At 44.1% G+C, this 18,550-nt stretch overlaps 1 protein-coding gene across 2 annotated transcripts in view; it reads left to right on the forward strand.

Annotated features, from left to right (window-relative positions):
* MYO3B (myosin IIIB) overlaps positions 1 to 18,550 on the forward strand; it is a 411,089-nt gene that overhangs the window by 55,355 nt on the left and 337,184 nt on the right. For both annotated transcript variants that reach the window (XM_060257443.1, XM_060257444.1), the window contains exons 4-6: positions 4,184 to 4,288; positions 4,561 to 4,660; positions 8,404 to 8,480. In XM_060257443.1, the coding sequence (XP_060113426.1) occupies positions 4,184 to 4,288; positions 4,561 to 4,660; positions 8,404 to 8,480 (282 nt within the window). The remainder of the gene's footprint in view (positions 1 to 4,183; positions 4,289 to 4,560; positions 4,661 to 8,403; positions 8,481 to 18,550) is intronic.

An 18,550-nucleotide genomic window follows, 5' to 3' on the forward strand; every position in this document is an offset into this window, starting at 1 on the left:
CTAATACAAAGGGAGCATAGGGAAAATAAATAATAAAAATATAAATCTAACATATAAGAATCCAATTTAGATCATTGGATGCATATAACAATCAGTTTACAAAAACAAAATATAATATGCTTAGTATTAAAAATGAAGAAATAGCTTACAATTCATTCCATTAGGCAAAAAGGAAATATTCCCAAAGAATTCCGAAACCAGGGCCCAAAGCAAATCATAATCTATAGCCAAATCAGTATCATTTTCAAAGAAAGGGTTATCCATTGTCTTTCTCATTACATACTGGTCCCATAACTTATCATACCACATTTCAATCATGGGGGTATGTGGGGGTTTCCAATTTTTAGCAATCGTCATACGAACTATTGCCAACATTGTCGAGATTAAAGATTTCTGATCTTTACTCACCAATTTATCAGGCCAGATATCAAATAAAAGAAGTTTAAAATTTACTGGAATGGTTAGATCAAATATGAGTTTTATTTGCTCTACCACTTTATTCCAAAAATTTGACACTGTTGGACATTCCCACCACATATTATACGGGAAGCCTTTAGTTTTACAATTCCTCCAACAATCTGGACTTGACCCTAGAGATTTTACTCATCGTGACAGGGTTTAAATACCAAAATGAATGTTTTTAAAAGCTGGAGTTGAATACTAATGCTTTTAGCCTTTGTGGAATGGTTTCTTTCCATAGACAAGGCACAGCTGTTTAGAAGAGACTTTCAGTGCTGATATGGTTTATGTGGGTCCATTTGACATCTTTTATGGTTTGCTGTGGTTTTAAATTGTTATTGCATACCATTGGTTTTCACTCTGATTTTCTTTGTAAATCACATTGAAGTTTGGAGGAAAGCCTTATAAAAATCTTAAATGAATAAAATTCTTCCTGCAATTCCAGTGCCACATATTGTACTATTCCCAATGGTCCCCTAGATTTGCTTAGGGTAGGCAGTCAACTCTTGTGGGAAGGAGCAAAGATCCCTTTCCATAGGCTTCCTCTATTTGCAGTTGACTGATAGGGTTGCCCAGGGCTTTTTTTTTTTTTAAAGGAAAAAGCCCAGCATGAACTCATTTGCATATTAAGCCACACCCCTTGATGCCAAACCAGCTGGAACTGCATTCCTGTGTATTCCTGCTTAAAAAAAAAAAGCCCTGGAGTTGCCAGTTCTGACTCAGGAAATAGCTGGGGTCTTTGGGAGTGGAGCCAGGAGACTTTGGGGATGGAGCCAGGAGCAAGGTTATAACAAGCATGATTGAATTCTGAAGGGAGTGCTGGCCATCACATTTAAAGGGACCGCACTCTTTTTAAATGCTTTCCCTTCATTGGAAATCATGGCGGATGGAGGCACTTTTTGAGGGTTCAGCATTGGATCCCCTGGTCCAGTCTTTTTGAAACTTCGGGTGGGGGGAGGTATTTTGAGGAGAGGCGCCAGATGCTATGCTGAAAATCTGGTGCCTCTACCTCAAAAAACAGCTCACCCCACCCCAGATACCTATGGATCAATTCTCCATTATACCCTATGGAATCCGGTCTCCATAGGGTATAATGGATTTCCCAGCAGACATTCAACCCCCCTCCCTCTGCTTTCTGATAACCCTGAAATGGAGGGAGGGCTTCCAAACCGGGGGATCCAGTGTCCCCACCTGGGGTTGCCAACTGGGATGGTTGCCTCCAACTGGGGTTGCCAACCCTAACGGTATATGACCTGCAAAGAAGAAAAGGAATCTGTATGGAGTTGTTCTTCATAGAATCATAGCAACAGAAGGGGGCCATGCAGGCCATCTAGTCCTACCCCTGCTCAATGCAGGATCAGCCTAGAGCATCCCTGACAAATGTTTGTCCAGCTGCTGTTTAAAGACTGCCAGTGAGGGGGAGCTCACCACCTCCCTCAGTAGCTGATTCCACTGTTGAGCAACTCTTACTCTTAACATGTTTTCCCTAATATCCAGCTGATGCCTTCCTGCCCTTAATTTAAAACCATTATTGCAAGTCCTCTCTTCTGCTGCCAACGGGAGCAGCTCTGTGCCCTCCTTTAAGTGGCAGCCCTTCAGACAGCAATCATGTCTCCCCTCAACCACCTCTTCTCCAGACTGAACATTCACATGCTCCTCAGCTTTTCCTTATAGCTTGCTCTTGAAATGAGCAGCATTTGTAGACAGGAGCTGGAGCTCTTCAATGAACAAATTACTTGTAGATTGTAATGAGACTGTAAATCGTAAGCCTTGTCTTACTTATTTACTTCATCTATACCTTGCCTTTCTCCCCAATGAGAATCCAAAGCGACTAACTTCTGTTTTATCCTCAAACAACCCTGTGAGGTAGATTATGCTAAGAGTGTCCAACCACCCAAAGGTCTGTGGCAGAGTGGGGATTCAAACTGGGCCTCTCAAATCCTAGATGAACACTCTCAACCACATGCTCAAGAGACATGCATGTGGCCTTTGTTCTTGGCCTTTGTTCTCTGTGCATGCCCTGATAAAATGTGTGTGCAAATGTGGTGCATTTGTTTTTGAAAGACAAGAATGGTAAGTGCAAAGTTAAAATATTGTGATTATGTGACTCCTAACTGGAAATGACAGTTGTGAAAATCAATAGTATGTCATTCCACTGTGTGTTCAGGTGCAATACTGAGGTTAATAATCATCATGACTTCTGCGCAAGGGAACTGCGCAATTGCAGGCCAGCCATGGAAAGGAGCTACCAAACTTTAAAAGAAGTTTCTAGAGTCTAAGAGTGCATCCCTTTCCCTCCATCTTGGGTGTTGCCTTTCCAGCCTCAAGGGCCACATGTCGAAGGCAGAGAGAGCACTCTTCTCTCAGTTCTCTCCTTGCTGTAAGGAGAGCATGAGCTCCACCAAGCTGTAGTTTTTTCTGAGTCTTACCTACGAATTGAGGCCTCTGAAATAGGTAGGATGGTGTTATTTAAAAAGTGCAGGCCGAACCTCTGCTGTTGCTGCTGGGAGGTAGGGTGCAGAGGCCATGGGACTCTGAACAGGAAGACTCTTCCTAGGCAGAGGTGTGAGCCTTTGGCATCAGCTGAAGTGCAGGAGTCAAAGGGCTCTTAGCCTGGGGATCAGGACTAAGGATCCTGCATCACTCTATATACCTAACCAGTTATGTTGGTAGAAGGCCAGCTATCCAGTGTTTTGCAGAGAGTGCTACATGTATGATTATCTACTCAATGGGTGGAAATTGTGGGTGTGTGCTCGCTGCATGGAGCCTATGGCTCTCAGAGAGCAGGTTCATTCCCTTGAGGCTAGGGTTGCTGACCTGGAGAAGCTGAGGCAGAGAGAGGTTTTGGGAAGAGACTCTCAGGGACTTAGCACAACAGTTCCATTCTTGTGTTGACCATTCTTCTGCTGTTGTGGAGAGTGAGAATCTTACAACAATGAAGGTAGTAATAATATACACAAATATTAGAAGACTGGGGAAAATACAGGAAAAGGAGGTGGGGCTGAATTTAATTAGCTAAATTAGCTTATCTCTCTCTCAGCCATCTTGATTTGATCCAAAACTAACCTGATAGAAATCCAGGAAGTTCTGCAGGTTGATTGCCCCCCCAGCTGGGGGTGGGGAGAGACTGATGTTTGTCTGGTATTACTCCATGAATGTGGATTCCTGGAAGGAGACAACTGGGGGAAAAGCAGTCTTACGTCAATCTTCTGCTGATTAGTTCACACCCACCTCCTTGGTAGGTGAGTCTGCTATTCTCCCATGTGGGACTACACAGAAGCGACGACAATGAAACAGGGTTGCACTTTCCTGTAACCGTGTTCATTGACTGGTCTTCTGTGCAGGCACACATCCCTCTCTCTTTTCCCCACTGTGGGTTGCTCTGCTGGTTCTAGCTCCTTATAGTGGCAAAGGGAGAATTGAGAGAAGAGTGCTCTCTCCACCTCTGTCATGTGATCCTTTAGGTGGGAAAGGCAACACCTGAGACAGAAGGGAGATGGAACACTCTTAAGCTCTGGAAACTTTTTTTAAAGCTTGGTAGCTCTTCTCCATGACTGGCCTGCAATTAGAAAATCACATGATGAACAATGGTTACAGGTAAGTGCAACCCCGTTTTATTACTTGCAGAGCTGTGAAAGAGAGATTCACCAGCAAAGAAATCAAGTCTGCAGAGTAACTGAGGTCTTGTTTTGCTTCCTCTCTCTTCCCGCCTTCCCTTTCACAGCTTTGTAATGGGGGCTCTGTCACAGACCTTGTCAAAGGCCTGCTGAAGTGTGGGCAACGCTTGGATGAAGCTATAATCTCCTACATCTTATATGGTGCTCTCCTGGTAAGGATGTTCATTAAGCTTCTAATGACAGCAGAGGGGGCAATTTCCCCATCTGATACATTTCCATTTATAAATGATGGTGCGGCTGGCAGTAATCTGCCGGCTGTCGGAACAGCAGGGGGCTGTTTTGAGGGTGTGATACAGTGGGGCAGATGTTTCTGTGGTGTAAAGCACAGATTGTTTTGATTGCTCCCCCTCTCTCGTTAACATTAGGAGAAGCATGTTTAAATATGGGCGTAAGCATTTTTTTTGTTCTCGTTGTTGGGACGCAGGGTCTGCAGCACTTACACAACAACCGAATCATTCATCGTGATGTCAAAGGGAACAACATTCTCCTGACTACAGAAGGAGGAGTCAAACTTGTTGACTTCGGTAATAATAGCATGCTGCTACTTTTCATTCCTCCCCCTTCCCTTTCCCTCCCCCCCCCCCCCCCATGGCTTGTACTGTTTAGCTCAAGGCATCTATTTTTGACTTGGTGAGAAAGCAGAGAGGGTTCTGCATCTGTGTGTTCGTAAGTGGTGAAATCTTGAAAAAAGGGTTTGCATTATAAATTCATCATAATTCAGAGAGGAAGCTCCAGCCCTGATTTGGTTCTGTGCAAGCAGACAATCTGGGGCTGGATGCTCCAAGGATTGGATCAAATAGGCATAATACCAATCAGAAGTTTGTGTGGGAGGCGTCAGGAAAACTATACCCTGTTCCTCCCTTATCTCCCATCCAATTTATTTGCTTGCTTGCTCACTTACTTAAATCCTGCTTTTCTCTTTAATGGGAGCCCGAAAGTTACAATACTCTTCTCCCCCCCCTCTAGTTTCTCACAGCAGCAAGCTTGTGAGGTAGGTGAGTCCGACAGAGAGTGACTGGCCCAAGGTCACCCAGTTTGCTTCCATGGAAGCATGGAGGATTTTTGAACCCAGGCCTCCCAGATTCTGGTCTGACATCTAACACTAACCACCGCACCCTGCTGGTTGTCAAGAATGCATATTTCTAAGTACAATGATGGTTTCTTAGACAGAAATCAGGTCACTAGTATCCACCGCCACCCTCCCTTTTACAATGGTTGGGCAAATAGTAAATTCATCTAGCCCAAGGATGTTTACGCCGCAGCCTGGCTGTTGAGGTGCCTCTCCTCCACATTCACACAGACAATTCTTATCAGGTCTGGAAGAAGTGTGAGAAAGGGAGATGTTTTTAATAACCTAAATTCCTTAGTAAGAAAATAGATACTATGTACTAACCTTTGAACCCGTGACTCAAACTGCATCTGAATGCTATCCTTTGAAGTAATCCTATGTAGTAACAGTGTAATCATGTATACGTCATTACTTCCAAGGATCCTGTCCTTGGTAAAGCTTCAGAGTTTCTACAATAAAGCAACTTTTGATTTAACAACAAAAGACTGATTATTGAGAAATATCGATGCTTGACACTGGCTATGTTAGCAAAGCAGTAAGCAGCACTACTACCAAATGATCTGACTAGGTCATGCATCGCAACGTCTGGATTGTTCCAGAAATCCCACACAGTGCTCTGTTTCTACGTCTGTGTGTCCCTACTGGATCAGAGCATCTGCCCATGAAAGGGATTTCTTCCCCAAGCTATTTCTACTTACAGAAAGTCTGTTTGCATTGCACTGAAGTCATTTGTCTCTCTAATCTAGACTTTAAATATTTCATCTTCTGCATATGAAAATAAGACATCCTTCTTTCTCAAATGATTGTGACTAGCCTCCGGCACATTTATTCCCTCTCAGCAGAAGGTAAAGTGGTCCTCTGGGCCCCAAAGCTAACAGATCCATTTAATTTGCAGTTACAGTTGTTAGATAGGAGTGAGTCTGAATGGGAAGGATCTAGAAAAGAACGAAAGAAACGTGTGATCCAAAGTAAGCTTTACCTCTGGACAAATGTACTTATTTCTTGGTAAGGATAAAAGAAATCATGTAAAATTTCTATTTATAATCTGACACAAGGATAACATAAAGAAAACTCTTTACGCTTACTCAGGAGTAAGGCCCATTGAACTCAGTCAGTAAACGTTTTTGGGATTGAGCTAGAAGCATATTAAAGCCAGTAAACAGACAAGATGAGAAAATGAATCTCATCACTACCATCTATAAAAAAGCACAGTTTCAATTGTTTTGCCAGTATGTACATCTGGCCCATGCAAAATAATTCTATAAAGGAGGAGTTCACCCCAAAACTAAAATAAGATGCTGTGTGTGTATATATATATGTGTATATATATAACAGATTTATCAGTGCATTACTGCTAATTCCCTGATACTTTAAAGCAAGCAATATTTGTCAAATGAATCTGAGAGCAGATGTCTCTTTATTACCTGGAAGGAACAGAAATTCATTATTGACGAGCGGTTGAAAATACTTGGGGTTTTTTTGAGCAGCCACTGGACAAACACTGAGCCCAAAACAACAGCTTCGTTAGTAGCCTCTTTTGGCATCAAATGGTAGGGGGAGGAAATCACTTTTCATTTGAGGTCATCTTTCAGTATAATAGTTAGAATTATTCGATTGAGCTGCACGAAACAGCTCATCAAGGCCAAAAGAAAGACCACGTCAGAAGGGAGGAAGTTAGAAAGCGAACAATATTGGTTAATAGCATGTCTCAATATTTTGCTCATCATCACCATGTTGCATGGAGTATAGCAGCCAGAATTAAGCAAGGAAAGAAATCAATTTGAGTTGCTAAGTGATTCTGTTCAACAAGAGGTAGATAAAAATAGCTATGGATGGCTGATTTTTGGGGGGGGGGGGTGAGTTTGAATAAATATGTGTTATTTTGAAATCACTTGTGAAACATGAAACAGGGAAAATGGTCACTTACAAAAAATCCTCCTTCAAAATAAGAACCACCCACACAAGAGGAGACTGTGCTACAAAGCTGACCACACAAGCACAAGCTCACAGCCAATTATTGCAAAAAGTATTTTGTATTCTTAGAAAAGTCAAATAAAGTGCTGATAAGTGCATAAAAAATCATGATAATACACTTGTAATGCTGTAAAGACAGTCACAATTCACAACATGCAGACCCGAAAAAATAATCATACATGCAGATCCGAACAGACGATCATACATGTAGACCCGAACAAATAATCATAAAACGAGAGACAATTTGTAGACATTGTGGACCCTTCTCACAATCTGCTTCCTTGTGGTGTTCCAGGCTGATTTTTTAAAAAGGCATTTATCTGTTAGCATTTTTATTGATTGTTAACAGGTGAACATTAAAAAGTAGCCCTGACCTGGATAGCCCAGGCAAGGCCAATCTCGTCAGATCTCAGAATCTAAGCAGGGTCAACTCTGGCAAATACTTGGATGGGAGACCTCCTTGAAATAGCATTTGGGAGGACAGGGTTAGGCTTTATCCAGCCACCTCTCTGAATATCCTCCAGGCCCCAGTAGGGGTCAGTCACTAGAGGTCACCATGACTTCTGGGTGCAGACACACATACACACATAGAGTGGCCAGATTGCAGGAATGTGTCCCTGAATCAGGTGATTGAATAAGAATTCCAGTTTTAAAGGAACTGACTCAATTTATCCTAAAACCAGGGCTTTTTTTGAGCAGGAATGCACAGGAACGCAATTCCGGCTGGCTTGGTGTCAGTTCCGGCTGGCTTAGTGTCAGGGGTGTGGCCTAATATGCAAATGAGTTCCTGTTGGGCTTTTTCTACCAAACAGCCTGTGTGAAACCATGGTGATGTCAGGGGGTTTGGCCTAATATGCAAATGAAAGCCCTGCCTAAAACTATATTTTTCCAGAAAGATGACAGAACTATTCAGGGCTTTTTTGTAGCAAGAACGTCTTTGCATATTAGGCCACACCTCCTGCTGTAGCCAATCTTCCAAGAGCTTACAGGGCTCTTAGTACAGGGCCTACTGTAAGCTCTTGAAGGACTGGCTACATCAGCAGGGTGTGGCCTAATATGCAAAGGAGTTCCTGCTACAAAAAAAGCCCTGGAACTATTCTAAAACATATGTGCTAAGGCCACTTGCTTTGCAGAACCAGATCTGAATGTGGAGAAATGTACTGTGTAAATTAAAAGGGCAATGAGACTATTACTGCTGATATTGGAATTATTCTATCCTTACAGGTGTTTCTGCACAGCTCAGCAGCACAAGACTGAGAAGAAACACATCAGTGGGAACCCCATTTTGGATGGCTCCTGAGGTGGGCTTTATTTTGTTTTTATTTCTATTAAGTTCTGCCTTTTTGAAGATTTCAGGGTTTCTGAAGATGTGAATTTTTAAAAGATTTCAGGGTTTCTAAAGATATGCATTCTTAAAGCATCTAAATAACAATAAATTATAGGAATCGGTTTGTTTTGAAAGAATAATCAAACTCAAGAGTTTAGCAGTTCATTGAAGAGGCATGTGACCAAAACTTGGTGCTACCCAATGCCCTTGCCTTGTCAGCATGCCTCTTCCTCGCCCTACTGAGAGCCAGTTTGGTGTAGCGGTTAAGTGTGTGGACTTTTATCTGGGAGAACCGGGTTTGAGTCCCCGCTCCTCTACTTGCACCTGCTGGAATGGCCTTGGGTCAGCCATAGCTCTGGCAGAGGTTGTCCTTGAAAGGGCAGCTGCTGTGAGGGCCCTCTCATCCCCACCCACCTCCCAGGGTGTCTGTTGTGGGGGGAGAAGACATAGGTGATTGTAAGCCGTTCTCTTTGATTCAGGGAGAAGGGCGGGGTATAAATCTGCAATTCTTTTTCTTCTTTTACTGTTTTTGCTAAGTGGCTGCTGTGCTGTCCCATGTGACTGTTTGGAGTCTTTCCTATCAGTTCTCCCATGTAAAACATGGGCAGCATTTATTGCCTCAAACAGACCCCCCTTTATCTGTCTGAAATGTGATAAGATTGCTATAATCCCCCAGAGTTTTGAATGCTAAACCATGAAGGTCTATACCTGAGGGGAAAAAGTGTGTGTGTGGGGGAGTCTTCCTTTGAAACCAGTGGCAAATAATGAAACAGAATTGTGGAAATGGAACAACAGGAAGGAAGGGAGGAAGGGAGGAAGGAAGGAAGGAAGGAAGGAAGGAAGGAAGGAAGGAAGGAAGGAAGGAAGGAAGGAAGGAAGGAAGGAAGGAAGGAAGGAAGGAAGGAAGGAAGAGAAACTTCCATGTACTAGCCACTATACAATTTCTTACAATCTTTGTTGTCTCAGGGGGGCAACTTTTGACCATTTTTGGCACTGAGCTTTCTCAATTTCTGAAGTGTCAAGGATGGTCAGTTGGCGTCCATCATACCCAATCCACTCCAATCCACTGCTTCTTATTTGACAAGTGCCAGTCTCCTGGGAGTGGCACCTGTATGGTAAGAACTAACATAATCTCTTGTACTCTAAATCTAGGGGGGGAGAACAGGCCTGAGAGATGGTCTTGGGGGGAAGAGGTACGCTTTACTAGGGCCTAGAGATCTAGAGAGGGCCAGCTGCCCAGGCCACAAACCTGTTATTATAAGGGAAAAAGTGAGGTTAGATTGTAGATCATGCTGGAGGATATTTTTGGAAACATATTTCCCTGATGTGTCTATATGGACTGTTCAGTTCTTGTGAGAGTTTTCTAGATAGAAAATAGAACAAGAACCATTTTGAAATAAGGTTGTCAGCCTATGGTTGTTTAACCATAGAGTTTTGGGTGAATGCTAGAGTTTCACCACTACATGGTGACATCACTTCTTGGTTGCACTGAGAGTGACATGATTGCATCACCAGTGATAGCAATTCCCAGCCATCCACTGGGGGGGTGGTCCTGGCAGCTTTATTTGGAAACCCACTTTGATAGAGTTTTCTCTAGAACTGAGACCTTGTGCTAAAGAAATAGAGGGGCAGAGAGATCAGAACTGCCCTGTATAACATGCTTCCTCAAGGTTTTCTTGTCTTGTCCCAGTTCCATGTGTATATGCTAGTGGGAAGGACAGAGCACCATAATAATCAAGAACATTGATCCCAGCGACTGGGAGTACTGCATACATGTACATCCATATCACTATGTCTGTCTAGAAATACGAAACCATGGAGAGCACCATAGAAGTTCACCATTCCCAATCAATTCTATAGTTTTCAGAAAAGACAAGTTCTTGCTATGGTCTGGGTAGACCAGTATACTAATTAGGGAAAGAGATGAACAAAGACAAGAAGGAAATTATTTCAGTATACAGACTAACTTTCTATGGATGCCATTGCACATCTTGAAATCAGCACACGTCAAAGTGTCTTGCTTATATGAAAACTTACTCAAGCAACATTTCAACCAACTGGCATCTCAGATGAATTGCTAAGTGTGTGTGGTTTGTAAGCCAGAATGGAGCACACTAACAGTGCACGTGTAAGTAAGGTGATCCGGTTTAAATGAGATGCCAGGTTCTTCTTTGCTCCTTGGCACATTTCTTTCTCTTTCCTTTTTTCTTCTTTGCTCCCTAGCAAAGGACGGATGGGAATACCAATGTCCAGAGTAAAGCACAGTTGTTGAAATGCCCAAGAACCTCTTTGGAATATGAAAGATTACATGCCAGCTTTTATTCCTAGATGTGGTCCTGTACTATTACCATGTGTCTATGATCCCTATATGTAGCCAGTCAAACATAGGAACTCTGTTTCCCCCTCAAAAACCCTTAGTACCAGTACTTCCTGAGAGGAAATTTTTACTAAGACATGCTTCTATTGAGGAGTCCGTAGCACCTTTAAGACCAACCAAGTTTTATTCAGAATGTAAGCGTTCATATGCAAACGAAAGCTTACATTCTGAATAAAACTTTGTTGGTCTTAAAGGTGCTGCTGGGCTCTTACTTTGTTCTATTGCTTCAGACCAACACAGCTGCCCACTTGGATCTATGCTTCTATTTAGGGGTGGAATTCTAGCAGGAGCTCCTTTACATATTAGGCCACACACCCCTGAAGTAGCCAATCCTGCAAGAGCTTACAAGGATCTTTTTTGTAAGCTCTTGGGGGATTGGCTACATCAGGGGTGTGTGGCCTAATATGCAAAGGAGCTCCTGCTAGAATTCCACCCCTGCTTCTATTTAATTAGAGCTATGTTTCTGTGATGGGAGGGGAGGCTGCATGGTGGAACCTGATTGGAAGCTAAGCAGGGTCAGTTCAAGGAAGGCCCTGCAGAGGAAGATGCTTCTCACTTGCCATCCACCAATTCCTGGCAAGGGTTCCCCTGGTTTTGGGGGCATGAACCCACCAGCAGCCACTTGGCCAGTGGGGGGAAGCCCCACCCCCAGTGGCCACCCCTCTCCTTCCCCTCCTGCAAGGTTTAAAAGGGCCCTTCAGTTGATCAGCAGGGAACAGGTGGCCCTCCATCAGCTGGAGGGTCTTTTAAATCTTGCAAGAGGGAGGAAGAGGGGTAGGAACCAATATTCCCTCTAAGCTGTAGAGTCTTGTGAGCGAAAGTTCTGCTTTATGAGCTACCAGCATTAAAGTTGTGAGCTACTGCAAAAATTAGTTTGCTCTGGGGCCATTTTTCCTGAGCTAAGACAAAAATGTGTGAGCCAGAGGCTAAACACTAACTCACACTAACTAACTCAGCTTAGTGGGAACATTGGTGAGAACCACACACCTGCAATCCAAGCCACGAAATCATGGCTTGGCATGCAAATGCTCATGCCCCACTTCATCCCCAAAACATTTAAAAGATACCTTTGAATGCTTTTGGGGAAGAAGTGGAGGGGTTTTTTGTTTTGTTTTTTGCATGCTCATGTGCAATCCAAGCTGCAAAATCATGGCTTTGAGAGCAAACATGTGCCCTCCCCTTCTCCCCCAAAGTATTTAAAGGTATATTTTAAATGCTTTGGGAGAGGTGGAGGAGTGACACGTTTGCACTCCAAGCTGTGTTTTCACATCTTGGATTGTATGTGCACCCCTCCCCCCTCGCTTCTTCCACAAAGCATATAAAGATCTTAAAATGCTTTGGGGGAGCTGGAGACAGCGCATGCTTGCAATCCAAGCCTTGAGATCACAGCTTGGAGTGCAAACATGTATAACCCCAGTCCCCAGGGTGATGATGTCACTTTTGCATGATGTCATCACATTCGGGCTGTCCCTGCCCCCTCCCAGACTACCCCCCAAAGTCCCCCACTGGGGACTTGGAGGAACCTGGCAACCTATAATATAGTGGGCTCAATGCAAGGAGGAGACGAGGTTGTAGAAGACTGAAGAACTGGGCCAACGGGCCAACTATATACACATCAAGGTTCCCGTGCAAGGACATCATTGGATCATTCAAACCAGCAGGGGGCCCGTGATTGGAGCAGGACAGCAAGGATTTGGATCCTACTGCCCATTGTTCCTGAGTCCCCAAGCTCAGGCCTAAAGGCTCCAATGAGCCAAGCAGGAACATGGTAATAGTACCATTGGTCCATATGCACAATACAACCCTTACTTGGAAGCCCCTTGCTGGGGCTGCCATAAGTCAATTGTGGCTTGATGGAAGATATGTACATATATTTCTGTGAAAAAAAGTTCATTGGAAACCAAGAATGTTGTAGCAGGTTAACATTTGTATGTGAGAGAACAAAGAGTATTTATTTCAGAGTGTAAAGTAAAAGCAATATATGAGTTGGGAGAACACTTAAGAGAATATCTGAAGAATGTTTTTTAATATGCCTTTGCCCCTTTTAACACCATGAATAGAAGATACAAAACTCACAGAATGGTTTTGTTTTTTTAATGCTCTTGTTATAAAACAGAGTATAATCTCCCATGATGTTGTGGAAGTATCTGGTTGAATATGGCCTTTCAGCTTGAAACGCTGCCTCTCCTTATCAAATCATAACAAAAAATTGATCTAAATGATAGTTTGTAATCTCAAACTTGCATTTAAAGTGACTTTTCAATAGCACATGTCTGAAATTTGTAATTGGAAATGCTTTTAAATAAGTTCCAATGAAAAATCTAGCTCCCAGCAGAATTGGCAGAACTCTGTATAATTGAAAATAGCAATCTGGGGCTTAATGTTTATAATTAATTGGAAGTAAACATTGCACAGTTTATAGAATAATCTTAAACAAGCATTCCTCTCCTTTGTCCTTCTTTCCCCTTCAGCATCTCCTGTTCACTATTCACTGGCCCACATCTTGGGGAACAAGGTCAACTCCAGGTTAATAGCTTTAGGTTACTTTACCTCCTATTTAGCTAAGGTTGGTTTAGCCTTTCTGATACAGATAAACGTTTTCTTATGTATTTGAAGGCCATTTTAATAACAGAATCTGTCTGCTAAATTCTAGGAAAATGACAGGATTTAAAGAAGACAATATTAATACTTTACAAAAAAAATTGATGCCCCAGAGGCATATGAAAGTAATTGTGTGTGTACACATTATTTGAACAGGAAAAGAATCTAACAAAGAAATGTAGACCTTGCTTTAAAGGAAGAATTGTTGGGACCAGTGTTCCCTCTAAGCTGAATTAGCGTGAGCTAGTTCACAGATTTTTAGCCTCCAGCTCACACATTTTTGTCTTTCCCACCCCTAGTCGAGAGTTGCCAGGTCCAATTCAAGAAATATCTGGGGACTTTGAGGGTGGAGCCAGGAGACTTGGGGGTGGAGCCAGGAGCAAGGTTACGACAAGCATGATTGAACTCCAAAGCGAGTTCTGGGAATCACATCTAAAGGGACCAACTCCTTTTAAATGCCTTCCCTCCATTTGGAAATAATGAAGGATGGGGGCACCTTCTTTGGGGGCTCATAGAATTGGACACTGTGGACTAATCTTTTTGAAGCGTGAGTGTTTTGAGGAAGGCACTGGATGCTATGCTGACAATTTGGTACCTCTACCTCAAAAAACAGCCCCCCCCAAGCCCCAGTTACCCACAGATCAATTCTCCATTATGCCCTATTGGAATCAGTCTCCATAGGATATAATGGAGTGCCCAGCAGACATTTCCTCCCCCCCCCACTGCTTTCTGATAACCCTGAAGTGGGGAGAGAGCCTCCAAACCAGGAGATCCCCTGCCCCTAACTGTGGGTTGGCAACCCTATGTCATGTCCAATATGGGCATGACTCATCTGGCTATCTGCCACCCACCCCCTCCTTCCCTTTCCTTTCTGTCCCGTCGCCTTCCCCCTGGGCCCTGCCGCTGGTGGAGCATTGGGATTGCGGGCGAGGGGGGGAGAGGTGATGGAATGGGACAGAAAAGGAAGGGAAGGAGGGGGTGAGCACAGCAAGCCTGGGGGGGGGGGTTTGAAGCACTGCGGGGGGGTGCCTGCCTGGGGTGCCACGTGCCCTCAGCTGCCACTGGCTGCAGCGGTTTTTCCCTTGCAGTTGTTTGGTGGGGGGGGGACAGCCTGCGAGGACTTCACCACCCCTTCCCCAGCCTTAAAATGGTGAAAACGGGGGGGGGGGGGGGAGGAGGTGGCGAGGATGCATGGGGGGGCCAAGGAGGAAAACGGGGGGAGGAAGATAGATCTAGGTGGGCAGCCCTGTTGGTCTGAAGCAGTAGAACAAAGTAGGGGTCAAGTTGCACCTTTAATAGGTGGCGAGGCTCACAAGGGGGGAAGGAGAGAGGAGGAAAATGGGGGGGAGGAAGAGGCGAGGCTGCACAGGGGGGCAAGGAGGGAGGAGGAAAATGGGGGAGGAAAACAGGAGGGAGAAGGCACCGTGGCGGGGAGGCCAAATTAGGTCCCCCCACCCTGTTGGCTCTGGAGCCACAGTTGATGGGCTGGCCCTGGAGTCGGTCCCTGGCGCCAAAAAGGTCAGGGACTACTGTTTTAAAGGGGCCTTTTCCCTTTACAGCGGCCCCATGGTGCAGAGTGGTAAAGCAGCAGTACTGCAGTACTGAGGTCTGAACTCTCTGCTCATGACCTGAGTTCGATTCCGGTGGAAGCTGGATTCAGGTAGCTGGCCCAAGGTTGACTCAACCTTCCATCCTTCCAAGGTCGGTAAAATGAGTACCCAGCTTGCCGGGGGGTAGGGGGGGAAGTGTAGAAGACTGGGGAAGGCAATGGCAAACCATCCCGTTAAAAGTCTGTTGTGAAAGCAACGTCACCTCAGAGTCGGAAACAATTGGTGCTTGCACAGGGGACCTTTCCTTTCCCTTTACTCGCCCAGTTGTGCTATAGCCTTATAGTGTAGAGGAGGGAGATGCTAGAGAAGTAAATATACCAGATCCCTAGTCACTTATGAGGCCATGGAGCTGTGCTTGGCAGTTATCGATCACTTTTGGCCTAGCTTATAGTCATTAAGGATAGGTAAAGGAAGAGCTCTGAGCAACTGCAGGCAGGAAGGGGTGTTCAAAATTGACATAACATCTGTGCTTTTGTGGGGATGGAGTGTGGGGACTTCCCCTGGTCGCCTTTGCTGCAGGGCCGTGCGGTGCTTTATTTCAGCACAAGACGCTACACCTAACTTGAGGAAAACAGCCTCCTTCTGATGATTTCCAGGCAGTCCCTCATATGCAAAGCCAAACAAGCCCAGCATCCTGTTTGTGTCTCATGGCACACCAAGGCCTTTGCATTGGTCACTCTGCTGCCCCCTTGATGGTTCAGTTATCCTTCCTCAGTCACTTCACAGCAACAGCTGAGTGCTTTATCGATATTGTCACTTTTGCTGTCGTAAGAGGTTCTTATGTCTGACACAGAGGTTCTTACAGTGTACTAAACTATTATTTGCTTAGATGAGATTAGACAGTATTTCTCCACATTTTTAAAACAAGGAGTTTAAAGTACCATGGAATCTTGTGGTAAGCTGAGCATAGGCAGGATGTCCCTTGCTCAAATCTTACCTCAGTTACCAGTTTATTGACCTCAGGGAAATTTCTGCCCTATTTATCTCAAAAGAAGGCTAGTGTTTTCCCCCACATGTGTCTTCAGAAAAAAGTGGTGGCCATCTTAAATTCACCTATAAGTTGCAGTTACATAAAGGTAAAGGTAGTCCCCTGTGCAAGCACGGGGTCGTTACTGACCCATGGGGTGATGTCACATCAGGATGTTTTCTTGGCAGACTTTTTGTTATGGGGTGGTTTGCCATTGCCTTCCCCAGTCATACAGTTACATATGGTATTTTTTTTAAAAAACAAACAAACTTCAGAAGTACTATTTCGCTGTTGTGTAGTTAGAATGATGATGATTGTTCAGTATTTCGAAAGGAAGAAAAAAGAGGAACATTATTTTCCCATACATAGCGAAATTGGTTATGACGTCCTTCTGAGTCACCCTCTTCAAGCAGTTGATTCATATGATTTTGATGAAGGACATTATTGGAAACAGATGTTTTCAGGAAGTGAATAAAGACATTAAATAAGCTAGATATAAAGCTATATATACACAGCGATTTCCCCTCCTTATTAAAAGTGTCAATGGGTACTCTAGGATGGCTTTATATTCAAGAGGCAGTTAAAGACATTATACCACTAGAAGGGTACTTGACAACCGTATGAGGAATAATTTTCCAGAAATTGTGGTTATTCTAACTCCTTTGGCTGAGTACAAAACAAAATGTTAACATTTAACAATTTCACATGTTCTCTTTCCATCTCTCCTTTAGCAGACTTTCCATACTTTTCAGGTACCTACTCTGTGCAGAGAATTAAGGTAGCCATGGCTGCCCAATGCAGAACCCAGAACCAAAAGTAATGTAACCATTCAGAACCAACCAAGCTAATGTCATTGTGTACACTTTAGAGTTCCCCAGATCTATTCAGAAGCAGGGCCAGCCCTAGACTGTCTGGCACCCTAGGCAAAGCTAATTTCTGGCACACCCCCCCCCCCCACGGCACTGATAACGTCACCAAGTCACATGGAAGGAAAGGAAAGGTGCCCTGTGCAAGCACCAGTCATTTTGGACTCTGGGGTGACGTTGCTTTCACAACGTTTTCACGACAGACTTTTTTTAATGGGGTGGTTTGCCATTGCCTTCCCAAGTCATCTACACTTTCCCCCCAGCAAGCTGAATACTCATTTTACCAACCTCGGAAAGAAGGAAGGCTGAGTCAACCTCGAGCTGGCTACCTGAACCCAACTTCCACCGGGGACCGAACTCAAGTCGTGAGCAGAGTTTAGGACTGCAATACTGCAGCTTTAACACTCTGCACCACGGGGCTCTTTTACATGGGGGGCACCCAATTTGGTGCCCCCAGAAGGTGTTCAGAAGGTGGGGTTTTTAAGTAAAAAAAAACAAACAAAAATGAGGTTGTGACAACTTGTGAAGACCACATGTTTGCATCTTGTGAGAAACCCCAGACTGTCTTCATTGGATTGGGTACTGCTGTGTAGAATCATTGTATTAATAAAACTAGACTCTGATTTTAGATAACGCACTATTAGGTAGGTGTTGGTGGAATTCAAACTGGGTAATATTATCTGGTGATGGGGTAAAGAATTCCATCGGCACAGTCTCTTCCCAGATAGTCTTCCTCTAGCTGAAGAATCCTCTTAGGTGATTGGTTATGGTACGTCCAAATAGACAGATTGCATGCAGCTGTATCCAGGTGGGTAGCCATGTTGATCTGAAGCAATGGGACAAAGTTAGAGTCCAATTAAGACCAACATAATTTTATTCAGGATGTGAGCTTTTGTGTGCATGCACACTTTGTCAAACAGGATGGAATCAGAGTATCAGACTTGCCTATCATCCATTTGTCCGTCTGTCCGTCTGTCCGTCCGTCCGTCCGTCCGTCCATCCGTCCGTCCGTCTGTCTGTCTGTCTGTTTGTGTAAAACCCAGAACCAAAATCCAGAAAGATACTTTTTACTAGCAACCAAAGGAACACAAGACATTGTGCAAGCTTTAAAGTTTCCATGACTACTTATCACACTGGATATAAACAAAACAAAACAAAAACATAAGAACATAAGAGAAGCCATGTTGGATCAGGCCAATAGCCCATTCAGTCCAACACTCTGTGTCACACAATGGCCAACCCCCCCCCCCCCCCCCAAGTCCCATCAGGAGATTCACAAGTGGGGCTAGAAGCCATTCCACTTTGCCCCCCCCCAAACACCAAGAATACAGAGCATCACTGCCCCAGACAGTTCCAATACTATGCTGTGGCTAATAGCTACTGATGGACCTCAGCTCCGTATTTTTATCCAATCCCCTCTTGAAGCTGTGTGTGCTTGTAGCCACCACCACCTCCTGTGGCAGTGAATTCCACATGTTAATCACCCTTTGGTTGAAGAAGTACTTCCTTTTAGCCATTCTCACCTGACTGCTCAGCTATTTCATTGAATGCCCACAGACAAACAAAGAGGAGAAGAGGTGAAAAGGATGTTCCAGATCCTGATCTGAAGACTTCAGGCATGCA

Source organism: Heteronotia binoei, chromosome 16 (genome assembly GCF_032191835.1).
Source record: "Heteronotia binoei isolate CCM8104 ecotype False Entrance Well chromosome 16, APGP_CSIRO_Hbin_v1, whole genome shotgun sequence".
In the NCBI taxonomy this organism is placed as follows: domain Eukaryota; kingdom Metazoa; phylum Chordata; class Lepidosauria; order Squamata; family Gekkonidae; genus Heteronotia; species Heteronotia binoei.